Source organism: Psammomys obesus, unplaced genomic scaffold, assembly GCF_907164565.1.
Source record: "Psammomys obesus unplaced genomic scaffold, mPsaObe1.curated_primary_1811, whole genome shotgun sequence".
Classification (NCBI taxonomy): Eukaryota; Metazoa; Chordata; class Mammalia; order Rodentia; family Muridae; genus Psammomys; species Psammomys obesus.
The window spans coordinates 762,847-782,867 of NW_026596962.1; the positions used below are offsets into that span (position 1 = coordinate 762,847).

General features: G+C 50.8%; 1 protein-coding gene across 5 annotated transcripts in view; it reads left to right on the forward strand.

Annotated features, from left to right (window-relative positions):
- Mbp (myelin basic protein) overlaps positions 1-20,021 on the forward strand; it is a 102,743-nt gene that overhangs the window by 33,190 nt on the left and 49,532 nt on the right. For all 5 annotated transcript variants that reach the window (XM_055598730.1, XM_055598729.1, XM_055598733.1 and 2 more), the window contains exon 3: positions 6,159-6,249. In XM_055598730.1, coding sequence (XP_055454705.1) covers positions 6,159-6,249 — 91 coding nt within the window. The remainder of the gene's footprint in view (positions 1-6,158; positions 6,250-20,021) is intronic.

Below are 20,021 nucleotides of genomic sequence, written 5' to 3' on the forward strand. Positions count from 1 at the left end.
GAAGGGACAGCCCAGCCCCAGCCTCGGCCTTCCTAGTGGACACCTCCTGGTTTACAGCCTTTTGTGTTTTGCTTCTGAGCATGCAGTAGTACCTAAAGTTAAGCCAGATGGAGGAGACTGACCCACGGTGATGCTTTTAAAGTCACGAATCTCTCAGTGCTTAAAAGTCACACTTCACGACTAGCTCAGAAAAGCCCATGCGCACACTTCCTGTGTCGTCACGTGGCCTGTGTGGACAAGCAGAAAGCACCAGAAGATCTTTCATAATGCCTTTACAACTTGGATCTTCTGGTAACCACCCTGCGGTTTGATTTTTATCACCTTGTGTGAACCCGGAGGCACCTGGGGTACAGACAGCCTCCCGGAGCACATTTTTGCAAAGAACGCCATGCTCAGGTGGCTGCTGAGTGAGGAGCTGGCCTCAGCTGATCTTGGGGGTCAGCAGCTCCTTGCTGAGTATGGGAAATTCATGACCCACAGTCTAGTCCTTTCAAAAGCTCAAGTGATTCGCTCTGCCAGCCTGGTGTGTCTCCCCAGCCCTCCTACCAAGCTAAGGTAGGCTTGCTGCTCTTCACAACCCTGAGGCCACAGGACCGCAGAGATGGCTTTGAAGGATGTGCTGCCGAGATAGGATGGGAAATCCATTTCACAATCTGGGTGTGGTTCTTTGAGGCAAAGGGGCAGAGTGCAGCTGCAGTGACAAGGTCCAGGGAGCTTCTCTCTGTCTCTCTGTCCTTAATCTTGTTGCACTGGTGCGTTCAAGTGTGTTTTTTCCTAAGTAGCTTTTATGGTCACCTTTCCAAAGATTTGGCAGTTCAGAAACAGTGAGGAGGCAATAACTGTGGATACCTAGCAATGATGCCCACACTGGCTGTACTGGGTTTGCCCACGTGAGCTTGCCTGCCTTGAGAGGGGGAGGGGCACTGGGAGATTCTGCATAACGAAGATCCGTGTATATTCAGGAACACATCTGCACTCTTGGTATATTACTCTTTTGTTTTAAGCAGAGATAAGTCTTATCTCAAAGACAGGATTTGACTTAAAGCCACTAAATAGGGGACCCACCCAGAAACATACAGAGCTAGCCTAGAGGAAGCAAGCCTGTATTATACAAAACTAAAGTGTTTGCCTTCAAAAGAGGTCAAAGGTTTCGGCCACTTTATTCTACTTCTATGTTGTGGCTGAATGAATGTCCTTCTGTAACTTACTTCATTAATTACCATTCTGGATTATATAGGGCATTCTCACACAAACATATAAGGTCCTTCACCCCAATCCCTGCCACAGCCTTCTGCCCTGTGGTATCTCACCACACCGCTTCCATTCTTCCCCTTCCCTCCCTAGACAGCCTTGCTTCTGTCTCGTGTCAACCGTATGGTTCTGCGTATTCTTCCTACAGTACAGGACCCACCGAAGGGAGAAAGGATGTGGTGCTTGTCTTTCTGAGGCTGGCTTAATTCGCTTAGTGATGAGTCAGTTCCTTTTAAGCTCAAGTTAGACATGAAAATCACTGAGCATCAAGCTGCAGCTGACAGCACCAGGCAGAGCAGACACCTCGCTCTCTCTTCTGCTCTCCTGAGGGGGCCATCTTTCCCACCCTTCTGCCAGCCGAGGTAGCAGTAGCGACCAGGAATAAACAGCAAGGTATCTGTGCTCCCGAAATAGAAGCCAGTTTGCCCAGTTGCGTAACAGACCTCAATAAGCAGTTTCAGTGACACACTGAGTAATGCTTCTCCTGCTGCGACTTTGCAAAGCCGGTGCTTAAGCCAAATCCCCAGCACATTTCTTTGCATTCATTATTTAAAGACTTCTGCACTCTTAACCACTCTTAACCGCACCCCAAAGAGATCTCCCGACTGTTGTGCTGCAAAACTAAGATGTTACGGGGTTAAGCTAAGGAGGTGTTTCCACAGAAAAGTGGCTTCGGAGCTGCATGAAGACAGACTGCTGTGCACAGTACACTAAATCTCTCACTGCGTGCAAACTGCAAACAGACGTCTTATGGGTGTGGGACATTTTCCTCTCATCCTTTTCTTTTTCAGTGCTAGGGGTGGAACCCTGGGCCTCTTATGCTAGACAAGTGCTCACTGCTGAGCTGTGCTCCAGCCCTATAGGTGTGTGTGCATGTGTGTGTGTGTAACACCTTTGTTGAGACGTAGTTCGTATACCTACAGACTAAAAATGTTCAGTGCGGTTTCAACACACTCACAGCTGTGTGTGCCATTTAGAACATGACTCTCCCAAACCACATCTGCCCCTCAGTTTTCACCCCACCCTCAGAAGCCGCTGCTTCTCCAATGGTTTCCCCATTACAGAAGGTCACATGGATGAATCATCTGGGTGGCCTTTCGTGTGTGACTTCTTTCCAAAACATTACATTTTCAAGGTTTGTCCATGCTGTCATATGTGTCTTACTGCATTTCTATCTCCCCCGTGTCTGTCTGTCTGTCTCTCTCCTTATTCCCCTCCCCTTTCCCCTTGCCTCTCCTCCTCCCTCTCCCCTTCCACTTCCTTTCCTCCCTCTTTTCTCTCTCCTGTCTAAAGTTCCATTGTTGAGATACCTTATGTTTTGATTACCTGCTCATATGTTGATGGGTATATGGGAATTTTTAAGATCCAGGAATCAAACTCATGATGTCTGAAACAACACTCTATCCAGTATTTTTGTTATTTTTCTTCCTTTTGTTGTTGCTGCTGTTATTCATCCTAACTCAGTGTTGAACCGGAATAAGACCAGAATCTGCTTTAGACACAGTAAAGTGTGCTGTGGTGTCATAGTTTATAATGCTGGCATTTTCTGGAGGTTGGAATACCGAGAGTTCAAGGTCACCCTCAGCTATGTGTGGTGTTTCGGGCCAGCCTGGAATACATGGGGCCCTGTCAAGAAAGAGCAAAGTGAGGGGAGGCTGAGCAATAAATCCAAGCTGTTTTGTAGAGCTTTTGACTAGCAAGCAAGGGACCTTTTCTTGCGGTGCCTCCTCAGTCCTTCATGATTTCAACCGGTCTATCGCCAGATTTAAAGTTTAAAGTGTGCGGGAGTCTTTCCATCACATGGGACCCCAGCAGGCGAGCATGTGCTGCACACACAGGCTGCGGGAGGTGCTGCATCTGTGCCGTATGGGGCTCAAGGGGCTGCTTCCTCATGGAATATAGAGCGGCTGAGGCCCAAAGGTGGCCCTGAGGAGGCTGGAGAGAGAACTTGGACTATGATTTGTGAAGGAGGAAGGCAGAGGACCAGAAGGAGACCACATGCCACTGAGCTTCAGTGTGTCCTGAAAGAGAGGGAGGCCTCGACCTCCTCGACTCTGATCCCAGGTGCTGACAGTCAACACTAAACTGTTCACCACAGTGGATACGAATGTGGCCTTAGACTGCCCTGCCCCACTGTGCCATCATTACCGACACCTCCCTTCCCTGGCTTTGCTGTAGGCCTACCCACAGCAACTCAGCAGTCACTTTGGACCCTCTCCGTTGCTCCCTCCACTGAAGCTGGCACTGGAATCCAGGAATGGAAGCTTTCCCCCAGGGCCAACAGTGAGTGTGTACCCTTCTCAGGCATTGGGTTCCAAATCTGTGGCTCTGCAGGTTTCAGTGATGGCCCTGGGCCTGTGACTCACCTTTTGACTCAGACTTGCCTTTCTGGGAAGGCCATGGCAGGGTGCCCTGGCACAGCCCAGGTTCCACAGCCCCGTGGCTGAACCCAGCTCTCAGCCACAGGCACGACCAGAGGCCAAGAGTTCTGAGGTGATTGTGTGCTTGAGGGCTATAGCTTGGGTTTAGCTCCAGCTGAGGCCCCAAGTCACCACTAGAAGAGGAACAGCAGGATCTGAGGGCTACAGCCCACCCCTGGTTTCAGCAGAGGCCCCAAATGACCCCCCAGACCATGAGGGATAACAGGATCTGCCAGGTAGAACCTACTGGGGAGAAAGAGAGAGGAAAGCTTGAGAAACCCCACACCTTCTTCACCCCCAGGCCAGCAGATGGGTCCTGGCTCAGGGATTCTTGTGAGAAGACCCTCCCCATCTCATTTATCCCAGAGGTAGAGAGGAGGGTGAGAATAGTAACCTCTGATGAATAGTCTTCATATACTTTCATGTTCATTTCTTCCCCCTGCCCCCCTGGAAAAAAATTTTAGACACATATGTTTGCTTGTCCATTGTTTCCAGACAGGATCTTTTGTAGCCCTGTACTCACTGTGTATACAGCCAAGGACAGCACTGAATTTCTGACCCTCCTGCCTTCATCTCCTCAATCTGAGGTTCTGTGCATGTGTCCTTGTGTGTGCTGGGGATCAAACTCAGACCCTGTGCATACCAGGCAAGCTTCCTACCAACTGAGTGACATCTCCAGCCCACTCACATTATCTGAAGTGGCATTGTCAGGACAGATACACAAGCCTCTAAGTGAACACCCCTGCCTCGAATGCTAGCTGCTGTTTTGGGTCTTAGGTACTTGACATAGATGCCACAGGGTCACCAAGGTCCTGGGCATCCGAAATGGCAGGTGAGGAGTTAACTTCTGTCCAGAACTTGTTCCTTGTTGACCCATTGGGTTTTAAGGGATCCAAAGCTCCCCCAAAAACTCATTCCTCCATGTGCTTTCTAAGTTAGATAGTCTGGGATGGCCATGTTCAGAGTTTAACACAATCGGTTCTGCAGTGCACCGCTCTGTGACATGTTTTAACATCATTGTCCTCCTGAGTGTTCTACAGTGTGAATCAGAACACGATAAATCTTCCTCTCCCGGGGCCTCTCCTGCCACCATCCAGAACTTTACACAGTACATAAAAACATGCTTTCCGACCATTCCCCCAAAACTTGTCACCATCAGGCCATTAATCCTCCAAAACTGGAAGGAAAAGAAAAACAAAAAAACAACCAACCCTGCTACTTGTGAGTGAGTGTAGCTAGAAACACTGCAGGTGAGTGCTGCACGAATGTACGCGCACAGGTGTGCCTGTGCGTGCACCCACACAGTATGCTGGTATCTATGCCAGCTAGGTGTCTTTGAATGGCAGGTGGCGCTCTGCGGTGGGTGTGTCACTCACGCGCCCCGGCACTGATTATGTAGAAGCATGTGACTAGATGACTGGTTCAGAGTCACACAGTTTCCTCCACTGTGAATGGCCTAAACCTGGCATGGCAGCTCCAGCCTGGCCTGTGAAGAAGGCCCGCCGTGTTCAGGAGGTCTGGGGAGGACAAAGTGGAGGTTGGGGACCAAGCTTCCCGGAGCCCCTTGGCCTCTCCTCCCAGGCCTCATGCAAGGCCCCCTCTGAGCCCATGGGAAGCTGCTACCTGACACTTGAAGGTCAGAGCTAACCACTGAAGGTCATTAACCACTGAAGTTTCTTTTCCCGGTTCTTCTCGTGGAGAAGATGAGACTGGTTCCTGATAAGTTAGAAGCATAAAAATCCCTTAGCATAGCACCAAGAGTCGCCGCTTTCCTTTCTCTGCCATCTCTGGCTGTGTGTGCCAACATTCTGCCAAGGCTGGCTGCGAGGATGGGTTAGCGTCCCCTGGCTTCAACTACAGTCATGTAGTTCAGAAACTTACAGGCCAGGCTTTGATCATGTCAAAGGGTTAAAGACCTTGTTTGCTGTTCTGAAAGGCCAGACGGAGTATCTCCCTGCCTTCCCTGGCTCCTGGAGGCCCTGCTGTCTTTCCTGTGTCCTGGCTTCTTTCTGTGTCCCTGCCATTTCTCCTGCATGGCCAAGCTTGCCTTCCCTGTGACAATCCCACTCACCAGATTCAGCCCACACTGATCCACTCTGATCCTCCTGCAACTTTACTGCTGTGGTAAAGGCCCCATTTCCACCCAAGGTCAGAGTCCCAGACACCAGAAGTTACAGCCTAGACATATTTTAAGGGACATAGAACCCATAGCCATTTAAAATCCAAGAGTGCCCAGGCAGGCAACCTGTCTGCAAAAACAAGAATAGCCTGGCTACTATATTGTATCATCCTTTCATGTGAGACCATCCACTTGGACCCAGAGCCTGAGCAAGTGGTTAGGCAGAGCAAGAGTCTAAGCTGAGCTGAGCCCCACCACTCCCTAGAAGAGAATGGCTTTTGTTGCAAAACAAACAAACAAACAAACAAACAAACAAAAAAATGTATCTGAATGTGTCTGTGTTTGTTGGTGTGTTATTTTTTTCTCAGGATGGTGAGATTCACAAAGGAGCCGCTGAAAAGAAGAGAAGCAGCGTGGGCAAGCTTTCTCAGACCAACTCAGAAGACAGCGATGTGTTTGGTAAGTGGGAGCGTAGAGGAGAGGCCCCGGTTTCCTGCTTGGACTGCGAGCACACCCATTCTACAGGGGAGCTGTATTTCAGGAGCCCGGGCCCATCCTAGTCTTTGCGGAGGTTTTGTTACAGTTCTTGCTTCTGATTTGGCTTGGTTTTGTCTTTATGTGCATGTGTAGTTTTGAATACAAACTTTCGTGTGACATAGTGCAGGCATGGAAGTCAGCGGACAAGCTGAGTGTCAGTCCTCATGTGAAACAAGGTATCTCGTCCACTGTTGCACACATCTGTGAGCTTCCAGAGGGTGTTCACCTCCCTCTCCTCTCGGACCTGGAATCACAGATGTGCCCTGTTGCTCTTGGTTTTACGTGGATTCTAGGCTCCAAATGCAGGTCCTCACATATATGCAGCAAATCGTTTTACCCACTGGGCCATCTCCTCAGCCTATACTTCGTTTTAAACACACCCGTACAGGGGTGAGGCGAGCAGGCCGCCTTCCCTGCCCTCCCGCAGACCCTCTCCCACGTCACCTGGGGTTCGGGTTCGTTTGTGTTCATGTTTGCTCTCTGTAGCCCTAAGGCTCCTCACAGTCTCCCTCTCTGCCAGTCTGTGGACGTCAGCAAGCCCCACAATGTTGAAACAACACTGGTGAGGAAGTGAGCTTGCCAAAGCCTGTGCCCTGCTGCGCTGGGCTGGCTGCACACAGTGAGTCAGCTCTTATCAGGGAAGGGTGGTCTCCACCATGCCACCTTCTTGTTGCCTCGTGAACACACACCGCCGCGCACAAGCGTTTTGTTTCCTCCTCAGAAGGGACAAACACCCTCTTCTGATTTTTGTGGGATGTGGTTATCTCTTCCATGACTTCCCTCTCGCTTGGGCTCCCACAGCTGGCCTGTCCCCAGGGGCACTGCTGTCTTCTCTCTTCCACTCAGACAGAAAAGAAAAGGGAAGTGTGGTAGAGAGCCAGCCTTCGTGGTTCACTGTCCCAAGAGCAAACAGCAGCCAGGCCAGGCCACTGCAGGGATGGTGGCCCAGGTCACAGTCTGGGTTGCAGTCCCTCAAGGCCGGTAACCCTTGGCCACACTCCCTAACCTGGCCTTCACTTGCTTACGCAAAGGCCTTTCTTCACACTTTCTCCACTGGGCAGTGCCGTCTACCCTGGCGTTCTGTTATTTTTCATCCTGAATAACTTGGTTTCTTCAAAATTTCTTCCTTTTGTGCTTTGTCCTTCTTGAGCAAGCACCTGTGGTTGAAAAACCCCTGACAGGGCACAGTGGCACATTTCTGTAATCCCAGCAGAGGCAGGCAAAGGCCAGCCTGGTCTACAAAGCAAGTCCAAGACAGCCAAGGCTACACAGAGAAACCCTGTGTCTAAAAAACAAAAAAAGCCTGGGGAACAGTGTGACCCAAAAACTGAAAACCATGACTGTGAGATGGAACTGTGGTGGGCGCAGGCCAGTCGGGGGCAGGAAGGTGGGTAGGGGCTCTCCTGGTTTCTTTGGCTGTGTCCATTTCCATGGGAATTTTCATGGGCATTCCTGTCTTTAGGAAGAGGAGTGTTCATTTTTCAGTGGCAGAGGGAAGAGTAGAAGTCGGCAGTGTGGCTACCTGACCGGAAGTGCCCAATGTAAAATATTCAGGGCAAGGCACAGCACAGGACACACTGTCTGCCTGAGCTGTGTTAGGGTGCTGAGCGTGTCTTCTGGGGTAAATTCTTTGCCTGTGTGAGCTAAGCATGTACACACAACTAATGCACATCTGTACACACAGAGGCACACCAGAGGTGCCAAAGAAAAGGCAAAATATGCATTCCTTAAGCAAGTGCCACCTTTTGTATTAGGTTGGTTTTTATGCTAAGGGTTGAGCTGAGGAGTTGAACACCTGATAAGTGACTACTTCGCCACTGAGCTGTGGCCCTAGTCCTAATTAATTGCTTTTTGGTTTATTTGTAATGGTAGCAGCCCTTACTTTACCATTAAGTCTGCTTACACACACACACAAAATGTAAGTAACACAGGAACCATATCACATACAAGGCCTCAGTGAGCACCTCCTCGAATCATGTAAAGGCTCTGATTCCTGAAGCTGTCTCCGAGACGGCCCTCCTTCACCCCGACTGGAAGGTGTGTGACACCGATGGCAATGCAGAAGTTACAGGTCTCTCTCCCCAACACAAGCAGCGGCTGACGGCTGCTCCTGGGGCCTGGGACAGGGTGGTGCTCATGCCTGTGGCATGCAGGCACTGAGCAGCTCCTGCTTTGCAGCCTGCAGCTGGATCCGAGTCACCCTCACGCATGTGTAGCTCGTGCTGGCCCTGCTGAGTCAGTGCCCGGGGCATGTGAGGAAGCTGCTGTCTTTGGGTGTCCCAGCCTCACACACCCCTGAGTCAGGGAGGCTGGGAAGCCTCGTGTACCCTCGGGACTGCTCAGCCATCCTGTGTGACGCTGTGCGCTGCTGGGGCCCTGCCCTTGAACTTGGTAACATTGCCTCCTGGCCTTCTCTGGAATCTACACACATTCTGGGCCAAAGATGAAAATGACAACTGGGCAAAGAAAGCTCAAATTATCAGGGTTTTTCACTTTTTGTTTTTTGGGGGGTTTTGTTGTTGTTATTGTTTTGGTTTGTTTAGGGCTTTTGTTTTGTTGCTGTTTTGTTGTTGTGGGTTGTGTGTATATATATGTGCTCACATGCGCTTGCGTGTGCGTGTGTGTATGTGTGTGCACGCTTGCAGTGGTGGGTAGCTCAGAGAAGGGCAAATTTTGGAAGTTGGTTCTCTTTTTTGGCCTGTGTGTCCCAGGGATCTAACTCAGGTCACCAGGTGTGGCATTGACTGTGACCCACTGAGCCATCCCTCCAGCCTGAACTTGTACTGTAGAACCTAAGAAATATGCCAGAGGAGTCTGCATAAAACGATGATGGTGCATCCATGGTTCCAAATGAAACCAGCGCCCTCCACTCCATGAGAGCTTCTCCGGCTGTCCAGTGGGCTTATGGCCTGACAGGAAAGCCAGCCTCCTTGACAGTCCTCATATTTTGTGACCATTGAGCTGGCTGTGGCCCCAAGCTTTTAGAGACCATTTCGTTTTTGTGTCAGATGAACAGGTAAATGTAGAATGTAGTGAAAACTGTCTCCTCTAGCCGACACCCCCCCCCCAAGGATTTTAGACATGATGGGTGAGGGCTGTGGGATACTGTTTCCATTACGAAAGCGCTCCTGGGTGGGACGGACTAGACAGTAAAAGAGAAGCTTGCAGGCAAGGCTGGCGCACGGGCTACACCTGATGGCGGCTCTGAGCCAGTCAACTGGATCCAGAAACACTTCCTCGGTGCCTTTTCCTGCCCAGAGGCGATCCTTGACTAGGCAGCACCACACACCCTTTGAGAGCTTATGCTTCTGGGTAAAATACCACTGAAAGGTTGTTTCGGTCTCACGAGAGAATCTCGGCAGGCACGGTGTCACACCTCTGTGCTCTTCCTCTGTCAGCCTTGTGGTTACATCTCAGGCCTGGTTGCCTGGCTACACAGGAGGAAGGAAGTATTGCAGGGTACAGTAGCCTGGGGAGCCGTGTTGTCCCGTGTTTGAGGAACCAGGGTATGTTTCCTCTGGCCAGTCTTTAAACTTTGTGGGGCCATACAACCACACACACTGCACACACCATCCTCTCACTTGAGGGCTGTGGAGAAGGTAGGCAACACGCCCCATGTGTTTCCGACAGAGCTCTCCAAAACAAGGGCACTCCCGGGCAGGACCAAGCAGGTCTGAGCAATCTCAACATCTTTTTTTAATTTACTCTAGTCATATATATCAGCCACCAGAAGAGGGCGCCACATCTTCGCAGGCGTGACCAGTTCCTTCCAGCTAGCCTAGGGCTGAGACGTTGCTTGAGGTTGCACAAATTGCCCAAGGTTGACAGGTGCTGCAGGCAAGGATAGCTTAATCACAGTCACACCTTCCTCCCACTGCTGTCCTTGTCACTCTGTATCTGTCAGAGACATGCACAGGCGAGGTCGGGTTCAGGTGATGGAGATGGAGCTGATGTGTTCAGTGCAGAAGGACAACATATTCATCAGAAATGTCTGCACACACTTGTCACGCTGGTTCCCACAGCTTGAGTCAGACTGCAAAGGGGACACACAGGAGCAAGAGACGATCACGCTGGGAGGTCTGGATCACATAGCGACGCAGCCGTGACCACCGTGGTTGCTGTGGTGGGGTGTCCCTCTAAGTGTGAGCTCTGGCCACCTACAGGGGAAGTCAGATGCCGTGTGTCACACAGGATGTGGCAGAGTTGTATGATTTGGGCCGTTTGCCTCTTTGTCTCCTTTACCGTGAGGGGGGCTGAGGACAGGATCCCTGTGAGTAGTGAAGTGTCCGCATGTGCCCAGGCAGGCCATCTTGTCCTGCCAGCACGAGTATGTGTCTATTGGCCCTGTGTTCACGTGTTTGTTTATTTAGGTTTTTCATGGTTTTAGTTTTATTTATTTTATGCATATGGGTGTTTGTATGCGTGTGTGTAGAGATACCCTGGTGTCTGAGGAGGTCAGAAGAGGGCCCAGGATTCCCTGGAACTGGAGTTACAGATGGCTGTGAGCCGCCATTTGAGTGCTGAGAACCAAACCTCAGGTCCCCTATAAGATCAGCGAGTGCTCTTAACACTGAGCCATCTTTCCAGCCTCGTTTATTTGACGTTTGAGACAATATCTTTCTCTGTTGCCCAGGATAACCAAGAACTCACGACAGTCCTCCAGCCTCATCCTCCTGGGTGCCGTAGGTACTGGTGTGTACCATCCAGCCGGCCCAGCTCCTGTCATTACAAAGAGCTTTACACGGGCATCTTCAAGGATGCAAAGTTTTGTTTAACAAGTTCTCAGAATTTTCCAGCTTAGATTTTTACTAGAGGTGACGGGTACATTCTGTTTATCAGCCACAAAATGCCATGTCCGATATCTTCTCTGTTGGGACAGCCTCAGTCACAGCCTCAGCCTTTGTCAGCAGACCTGATCTGACCCACAGACAGAGCTGGACCTTGCTGAGTCAGGGTTTGGATGGCTGTGGCCCAGGGATTCGGGTCCCCATGCTAAAAAAAAAAAACAGCAGAAGGTAGTCAGAAGCTGACGCCCCTCATCCCCTGTCCAGCTAGCGGTGAGTAATGAGTCCCGGGAAAAGGACACGTGAACGCTGTCTTAGCACAGGGACGCTTCACCTGGCCTGCTTGTCAGCTTATACTTCGCTACGGTATTCCCGTTTTCCTTCTGTCGGAGGCGCCCACTTCTACCCAACACTGAGGGCATCAGAGGAAGAGCAGGTAGACAGTCTGGGTGTCATGGGTCACACATAAAATTGCAGTGCTGAGGAGGTGGAGGCAGAAAGAACCCTGCTTACAAACAAGAAACTTAGAGCTCCGCCATGTTTGCGCCTGTGGCAGGCCTGTTAGCATTTCTGCCGCTCCATCACTCCTAACTGGGAATTAGTGCCCATCTGTGGACGGCTTGGGAGCCAGAAAAGAACTAAACAACACTTGGTGCTGGTACCTCCTTAGTCACTGGCATCCAGATGTCCTAGTAAAAATATCATTTATGACAAGTGCTGTGAATGCAGCTCTGAATAGCATAGCTGTGTCTCAGTGACATGAGTCCATATCCATCCCTTTCACCACACCAGTAAATACGTCCCCTTTGAGCACTTTGAATGTGCTTGCAGTATTCCAGGGCGGAGCCAGCGGGACTAGGGGGAAGAGGAAACAACAGAGGATTGGGGTGTTTTGACACCGGTTGAAGCGTGGAAAGCAAAGGTATTTTTTGATGTTGCTTTTCAAGTTTCCAGTCAGTGTTCTGATGTAGGGAGGCTTCCTCAGCAAGAGGATAGTGGAACCAAGGGAGCAAAGACAGCTGGGAAGAAGCACTGTGCCTTAACCAGGACCTATCCTGTCCACACGGAGGCAGAAAGACAGACCTCCAGCTGAACGAACAGGACAGGAGCTGGGAGAAGAAAAGTTTGTCTCTCCAGCTGATAGAGCCAGGCTGTTCTTACACATTGAACATAGTCTAAGAGGGAGTCCCAGGTGTTCCCTGAGCAGCACCCCAACAATGTCCTATCTTACCCAGCTACTCAGTGAGGACCAATTGAGTTGCGTTTGCAGGTGTGAAATCTTTCTTGTGTGGTGTGGGCCTCCAGCCACCTGCCCTACTCTGAGCTCTCGGTATCAGAAGCCTTGAGCACATGATATTTTAATCAACTGATAAACAGCTAAGTAGAGTCTTGGTGTCAGTGTGGACTTGCCCAGAACTTCCAAAAAACCCAAGCATGCTCTGTATGTAGGATTTTCATTCTTTATTCACACACACATATTCACACCTTTAAAATAAAACACTCCTGTATTGATTTCATTCCTTTACATATATATACTTAATTAATAGACTAAAATTATGGAATTTAAATCAATTGATAGGCTAGAGGATATGCTCTCACTATCTGATAGACTATCCCCTATTCAATTTTGTGCTCTGATCTGTCTTACCACCGACTTTTTATCAGGCGCTAGTGGTCCTGATTAGCATCCTTTTGAAAACTTCTTCTCACCTTTGAGAGTTTAGGACTCCAGTCTCCCTGGAAACATTAAAGATGCAGAAATAGATATGTTCAGGTGTGACTACACTTGCCTGGTGTCCAGTTCCGAGGTCTCCAGGGTCTCATCAAAGTGACCTGCTCAACCCGATAAGCCTTTGAATTTGCGACTTTAAGACTTTAATCTTTAAGAGACTCCCATGACCTTTGCGATCCAGTGATTTCAGCTGCATATAAGGCTCATCCACAATTTAATCCCTTAGATGAGCATATTCCTCCTGTTCTTGACTAGCTCAGCTAAATCCCATCCCCCCACACACCTCCATTACTAAAAGAAGAGCTAGGAAACAGCAAGGAAAGGTCAGGGCAGCAACATGGAAACCCAGCAGCACAGACACTGCCCCTGGCAGATCTGTGAGTGTCACACAGGACAAGCCACGGATGAGCTTGGTTCCTCCTCAGACCTACTCCCCAGATACCCATAAGGCAAGCTCCAGCACTCCCCTGTACCCACCCACCCAGTGTCCCCCTCACAGCTATGTTTCCTAGGCTAGAAGTGCAGTCCATTAGGACCAGAGAGCCATTCCCAGCAGTCAAATGACCAACGGGGCTGGGCATTCCACTCCTGTGTCCTTGCCATTTGCAGCCTCCATGGCCTCTCTCCTGGGCTTATTGTCTGTGCCTCTTCTCAGAAGATATACCATCATTCTTGGCACCTCTAACTTTTCAGGGGAGTCTTAGTTGTATCTTTGAATCCACCCTCACACTTTCATGGCCTGAGCTTTCGGGGGAACTCGTATGGAGATCCTGACGGAACCATGCAATGTCTGGACTCATAGGCTTTACTTTGAGAAGCCTCTGTGATCCTATAGCTCTTACATTCCGCATGGCTGAAAACCCAGCACTGTGTGGACTCTGCCAAATTCTGTCTTCAGTTCAAACTTCAGTTCAGCTCCACTGCAGTAAGAGGCCTGAGTGTCTTGGTGCCTGAACTTATGTAAGCACCACCCTAGAGGGCGCTGTAGAAGCAGGCTAACCCACTTAACACTCACTGGCATCCTCGAGGGGAGATGTGTCTGCGAAGGGGACTAAAGCTCGGAACCCAGCTGCTTTGTGTCTTGGCTTGGAGGGCAGAACACAGAGAGGAAGGTGGCACTTCAGCTGGAGGCTCTGGTGCCAGCCACAGTGGCATTCATCACTTTCTTCCTGGTGCTCTGACCAGGGTGTCAGACAGTCCCTCCTCCATACAAGCACCAAGAAGAGGAAAGGCACAGAAGGGGGACGCTGCCCCAGGGGGCGCTGCCTCTGATGACTTGTTGCTTGGTCCCTGTGTGATGGAAGTTGAGACGGTGGGTGAGAGCGAGCGATGGTCAGTCTGTTGACTACTAGATCTCAAAACAGGGTTGTGTCTTAGGGCAGCTTCTTTTCTTTTCTAAGACAGGGTTTCTCTGCAGCCCTAGCTCTGGCTGTCCTGGACTCACTGTGTAGACCAGCCTGGCCTTGAACTCACAGCAATCTGCCTGCCTCTGCCTCCCGAGTGCTGGTATTAAAGGCGTGTACCGCTGTGCCCCCCTAGGAGCATCTTCTTCAATACTGAGAGCATGGTGGGTGAGCACAGCTCTACCCTGTGCCTTCTGTGCCCCACTTTCCTGTTACACCTTCCTTCTCAGACATCCCCTCCCTTGGCACAGCCTCTGCAGACCCCTGAAATCCACCAAATTCCCCCCATTCTGTATCTCTGAGGGCCTGGGCTATTGTGTGTGCGTATGTACATGTATGGTGAGTGCATGCCAGTGCACACATACATGTGTTTGACATGTGCATATGGGTATGTGCATGCGTGCAGATTTACATATAGGTGTGTGTTTGAGTGTGTGTGAGTGTGTGTGTGTGAGTGTGTGTGTGTGTGTGTGTGTGTGTGTGTGTGTGTAAGACCCCTTCTGCCAGGGCTGAGCTGCCTCTGCTATGGTGTTCCTGTGGAAGACAGTAAAGTGTGTGGGGTTTAAAGTGTCAGAGTATGCCGCTGCCTTTTTGCCCACTTGTTGAAGAACTTCTCCCGCAGAGCTGGAACTCCCAGAACAGGGTGGCAGCTGCAGCGTAGCGGCGCCAGTCCAGGTGGGAGGAAGAGGAGGAGGCGAGTGGCTGGGCAGCAATTCCTGGGAGCCTGGGGCTGTGCGGCTGACTCCCACAGAGCAGCCATGGCTGCCTGTGCCTAACGGGCTCAGAGGGCCTGCCCCGGAGAGCCCCACTTTTAAATGCCCGGAGTCACTTGGGGTCAGCAGAGCCACAATAGGACATCGAACAGATAGTGAGAACAAAGAGGGAATACAGCCTCCCAGGGCACAAATAGCAGATGTGATGGGCTTTGGCCATTTGGGCAGGAGTGCGCCCTGCCCACAGCCCAGGACTGCTAAGAGTCTTCCCCACTGAAGGGCCCACTGGAGACATCTTGTGCCCACCACGATCCCTTTGAGTATTTTAAGCGCCTTGGGTGTGATCCCAGTTCAAAAGCACCTGCATTTGGTCTTCACGAGCAAAAGGGACTATTTTACATTTGTCTGAGTTTGGCACTGGACGTGGGAGCCCCAGTGTCCTGTAGGAAGGTCACACTTTTCCAGTTAACCTCCTGCTTATACAAACACACCAGAACCAGAACCAGAACCAGGATGTCCCCAGTTTCCCAGAAGGATCCTTAAGGAAATAGGTGGCACTTCTCTCAGGGGCACGTTCATGTCACTATCCCTCACGTGTACGAAATAAAGTGTCAGGAAGGACACTTGCCTTGCCATCCTGGCATTCAGAGAGTTTTCCTCGCTCCCCTCCCATTCCATGATCTTTGCCCATTTCACCCCAAAGCCCAACACGCTCCCCTCTGCTCCCATGTTTCTTCTAAATCCTGCTGAGGAGGGTCGAATGTGATGTATTTGGAAAGCCGTTGGTAAGAATTACTCCCAACCTTTCTGCCCTGTGCCCGGGGCAGCTCCAGCCACTCAGCAGCCAAGGCAGGCTTGGCACTACCCATGGCCCATCCTGTCTCACGCCTACCTGCCGAGAAGGCATCTGGATGCGGCCCCCTCGAAGGCAGCACAGACCCAGGCTGGCTGGGCATCCCAGCAGGTAAACTCCTGTTAACTTTTTCAGTTAACTGAGCCAGGTCAATGGTTAGACAGCAGTTTCTACAGAGTCCATTATGAAGAATGGGAGGGACAAGGGGGAGGGGTGAGTGAAGCCTGGGTAGCTTGCTGTGACTTATGGACGTTAGAGTCGGAATGAACCATGGGTTGGCAACTTCCGATCCGACCACTGTTATTCACGGCTCCTGCTGCTCAGGAACTAGCTGCAACTTAACTAAGAAAGCTCTCCTCTTTCTTCCTAGCTTGGAGAATTTTGTTTGTCTTTTATTATCGTGTTTAAAGCTTTCCTCTAGCTGAAAAGGTTTCATTTGAACAGAACATACCCTCACGTTGCATTCATTTTCCTGGAATCTTCATTCAGATCCAAACGTACTAAAGGCAAGCCTAGCTGGTGTCCCCTCCCAGGCCTGCTTTTTTTGCTAGAATTAAGAGTGGCAAGCACTTCCCTCGGGTGTGTGCTTGAGATGATGGCATTAATAAATAAATCCATAGTGGCTTTTTCCTCCAAAGAAATCCTATTAGTGACAATGTCATCTCTTTCCTGAAGAGAGGGCAGCTCCCACCCCAGTGAGGCAGGATTTGACACACTCATATGCTGCTGTTGATATACTCATTTGCCACACACACTCCCACATCCAGCCCCACTGGCTGCTTCCTTGGGACTCAAGGCTCGGAGACCACACCCTGACGATGTCACTTCCCTGCGCTGATGTGGTACTGGGAAGGTCAGCCACACCTGGCTCCATAGCCACTCCACTCTCCTAGTTCAAGGGTAGCTAATGGCAGAAGGGCTTTGAAATTTTCCATGCAGTTAGAAGTAGAGATACCTTCCAAGACACTGGCTTGTGGGCCAAGCTGCTGCATATGTCATCCTATGGATGTGGCCGAAAGAAAAACTGTTACAGAGTGGCTATGGACTCAGTCCTGGACGTCACCCGCCTTTTCCTCCGGAGCAGTGGTACAGAGGGGCCTGCCCAGCTGCTTCAGGGACAGGGACCTACCACATCTTCAAAGCCTCTCTCTCTTTCCCTCCCTCCTCCTCTCCCTCCTCCTCTCCCTCCTCCTCTCCCTCCTCCTCTCCCCATCTCTCTGTGTGTGCATGCCACACATATGCATCTATATGTGTATACATATATGTGTATATGCAGCTATCCAGGATCACATGGCAATGAGAAGCTGCCCACGATCTCAACGAAGAGCCTGGAAAAAGCGGGTGCATTCACTCTGACCACAATCACACAGAGGGAGACACAGGAGGGAGCACAAACCACGTGACCACAGACAGGCCCAAGTCCTTCTTTTGAAAAAGCCTGGACCCTGAAGACAATGAGCAGCAGCAGCCTTTGGCTCAAAACAGAAGGTCCATGTAGATCTGATACCAAGTCGATGCAGCCTAGCAAAGTTAGACAGTTGTACTTCCTCCACTGTCCCGAGCAGTGCAGACCTCTCCCTCTGTGGGTGGAGGTGCAGCTCTAGCTGCCCCAGGCTTTGGTGTGCCAGCAGGAGCAGCTCACACTTACAGGAAGTATTGCAGTCCTTCAGAATTTTGAGTCTTCAATGGCCAAGGCCCCCAAATCTTTCTCCTTTTCTAACCCTTTCTTCCTCGGTTTGTTTTGTTGAGACATTGTGTGACTGTAGACCAGGCTAGCATCAGGCTCCTGGTGCTCCGCCTGCCTCAGCCTCCTGAGTGCAGAGATGATAGGCATGGACCACCACATCCAGCTTCTTCCATGTTTCCGCAACTGCCTCTGCAGCAAGATCCCGGGGTCAGGGCAGGAATGGCCCCGCACCCCAGTGAGTCAGAAATTCACTCCTCAGGGGATTTTCCATGACATGGTCAGGTGTTTGGATCAGAACATTCATGAAGTCAGGAGATGAACAGGAAGTGAGAGTGGCTGCCCAGAAAATTCCTGTCATGTTTGCTGCTTGGTTTTTACTCTTCCAAGAGCCCCAAGTTGAACAGCGCTTTTTTCCACAGCATCAGGAGTACACTTCACTTGGGGAGTGTAAGGGCGCTGCTAGCTGCCCAGTGGCAAATGCGGAAGTAAATCACATGCAGCTAGCAGTCGTGACCCTTAAGGACAGACTTACAGCAGCTGAGCCTTGCCTTTCTCCTTTACGCATTTTGTTTGTTTCCTCTATTATCCTCTTCATAAGCATAGATGTAAGGTCCTCTTCTTAAATTTCATTTGTGCTGGGTTTTCCAGGGCTGCTTGCCCCTGGATGGCTGGGTTCTGGAGATGCCATATTGCTCTGTCTTTTGTTGGCTGAGCTTTTACGCTGACCTCTACCCATTGGGCTATCTTAGGTGTTGGGTATTAGTTTCTGGTGGTTCCTGGAATCCTGTGGTGGAGAGAATCCCCTTGGCAGGAAGATGGTTTTTCCTGAAGGAGACCTCCTCAGCTTTTTAGGTATGGTCACTGAATGGCTGGTGTTTTTCAGGAATTGCCACAGCTGACCTCAGGCATAGAGACCTGAGTGGTAACTGTGGTCTTGTTAGTCAAGGGGGCTCTCCTCTCACCCAGAGAAGTCCTGGAGACAGCTGCCCTGCTTGTGGGTTTCTTGCTGTAAATTTAGTGAGCTGCTGCTCTAACCTGGATGGCCCTTGGTTTGGTCAGCTTAGTTAGGGATAGCTGGTTGCCCCTTGGAGCAGTGTCTGGGGGCTGATCTCAGGGATCCCATCCTTCTGTAGGTCTGAGATTGGAGCTCTGTGCCCCAGTATCCAAGTGGTAATCAGTGGCAGATGAGTACATCTCTCATGCAGGCAGCAGGAGGCTTGAGCCTGGAGTCTGCGGGTACCCAGAATCTTTTCCGGAGCTGGGTGTCCTGAGGTAGGGCCTGATGTTTCCCCCACCGTGGGGTTTCCTCCCAATAGGGAGACCCAGTCTGTGGTGTTTGGGGTGGTGCGTAGAGTGCACAGGCACTGGCGGGTGGTGCCTCCAAGCTGGTGACTGGGCAGGAACCTGGAAACTTTTCCTGAGAACTTTTCTGTGTATGGTAGGGAGGTCAGTTGAGTGCTCTAAGTTCCTCCCTGCTATTTCCCTCACAGTGGGATTTTGTCCCGACAGGGAAACCCATTCTCTGATGCTCTGGGGCCCACAGTTCTGTTTGTAATGGAGAGTCGGGCGCGCAGCAGGGCTCTGGGCTGGCAGCCGGAGCCCCGCTCAGGGCTGGCAACGTGCGCCCGCTGGTCTGCGGGACCTTTTTCAGGATAGACTTCAGGACCTGAGGTCAGTCCCATTTGCTTCCTTCCCTGTGGGGTTTTCTTGCGACTGGGACTCCCAGTCTCTGGTGTTTTGGTACCCACAGTTCAGCCTGGGAGGATGGTCAGGACACGCAGGCATGTGGCTCTGGTCTGGCGACCAAGTGCCTGCGGGACCATGGATCTCTTCCAGGTTTTATCTAGGTGACCTAAGAATGGACCCAATTAATTCCCACACCATGGGGTTTCCTCTTTCAATCTCTCGGTCGCTGTACCGACACTGCTATCCTGCTCCTCAGACAGTGTCCTCCCGGCACCGCCATCTTGGATCTCTTGCCTTTCCTCTTAATCCAAGCAGAGCATCTGCAAAGAGCCAGAGTATTCCTTTCAAACCAGCAAGGCAAGGCTTCCTGTTCTCTTGAACCACCTCAGGGGCCTTTCAGCTAAGTGTGTAAGAATGTGGAGTAAAAATGGAAATGGATGGGTCTGGGAAGATGGCTCCGTCAGGTAAAGTGTTTGCCTCACCTGCATGAGAACCTCCGTTCATCTCCAGAACACTCCAGAAAACATCTGGGCACAGTGGTACATGCCTGTGGTCCCAGTGCTGGTGGAGGACAGACAGGAGGGTCCCTGGGGCCAGCCCAGACTACTTAGTGATCTCTAGGTCAGTGAAAGACTCTGTTTCTAAAGATGAAATATAAGCCGGACATGGTGGCGCACACCTGTAATCCCAGCACTCAGGAGGCAGAGGCAGGCAGATCTCTGTGGGTTTGAGGCCAGCCTGGTCTACAAAACAAGTCCAAGATAACCAAGGCTACACAGAGAAACCAAAATAGATAGATAGATAGATAGATAGATAGATAGATAGATAGATAGATA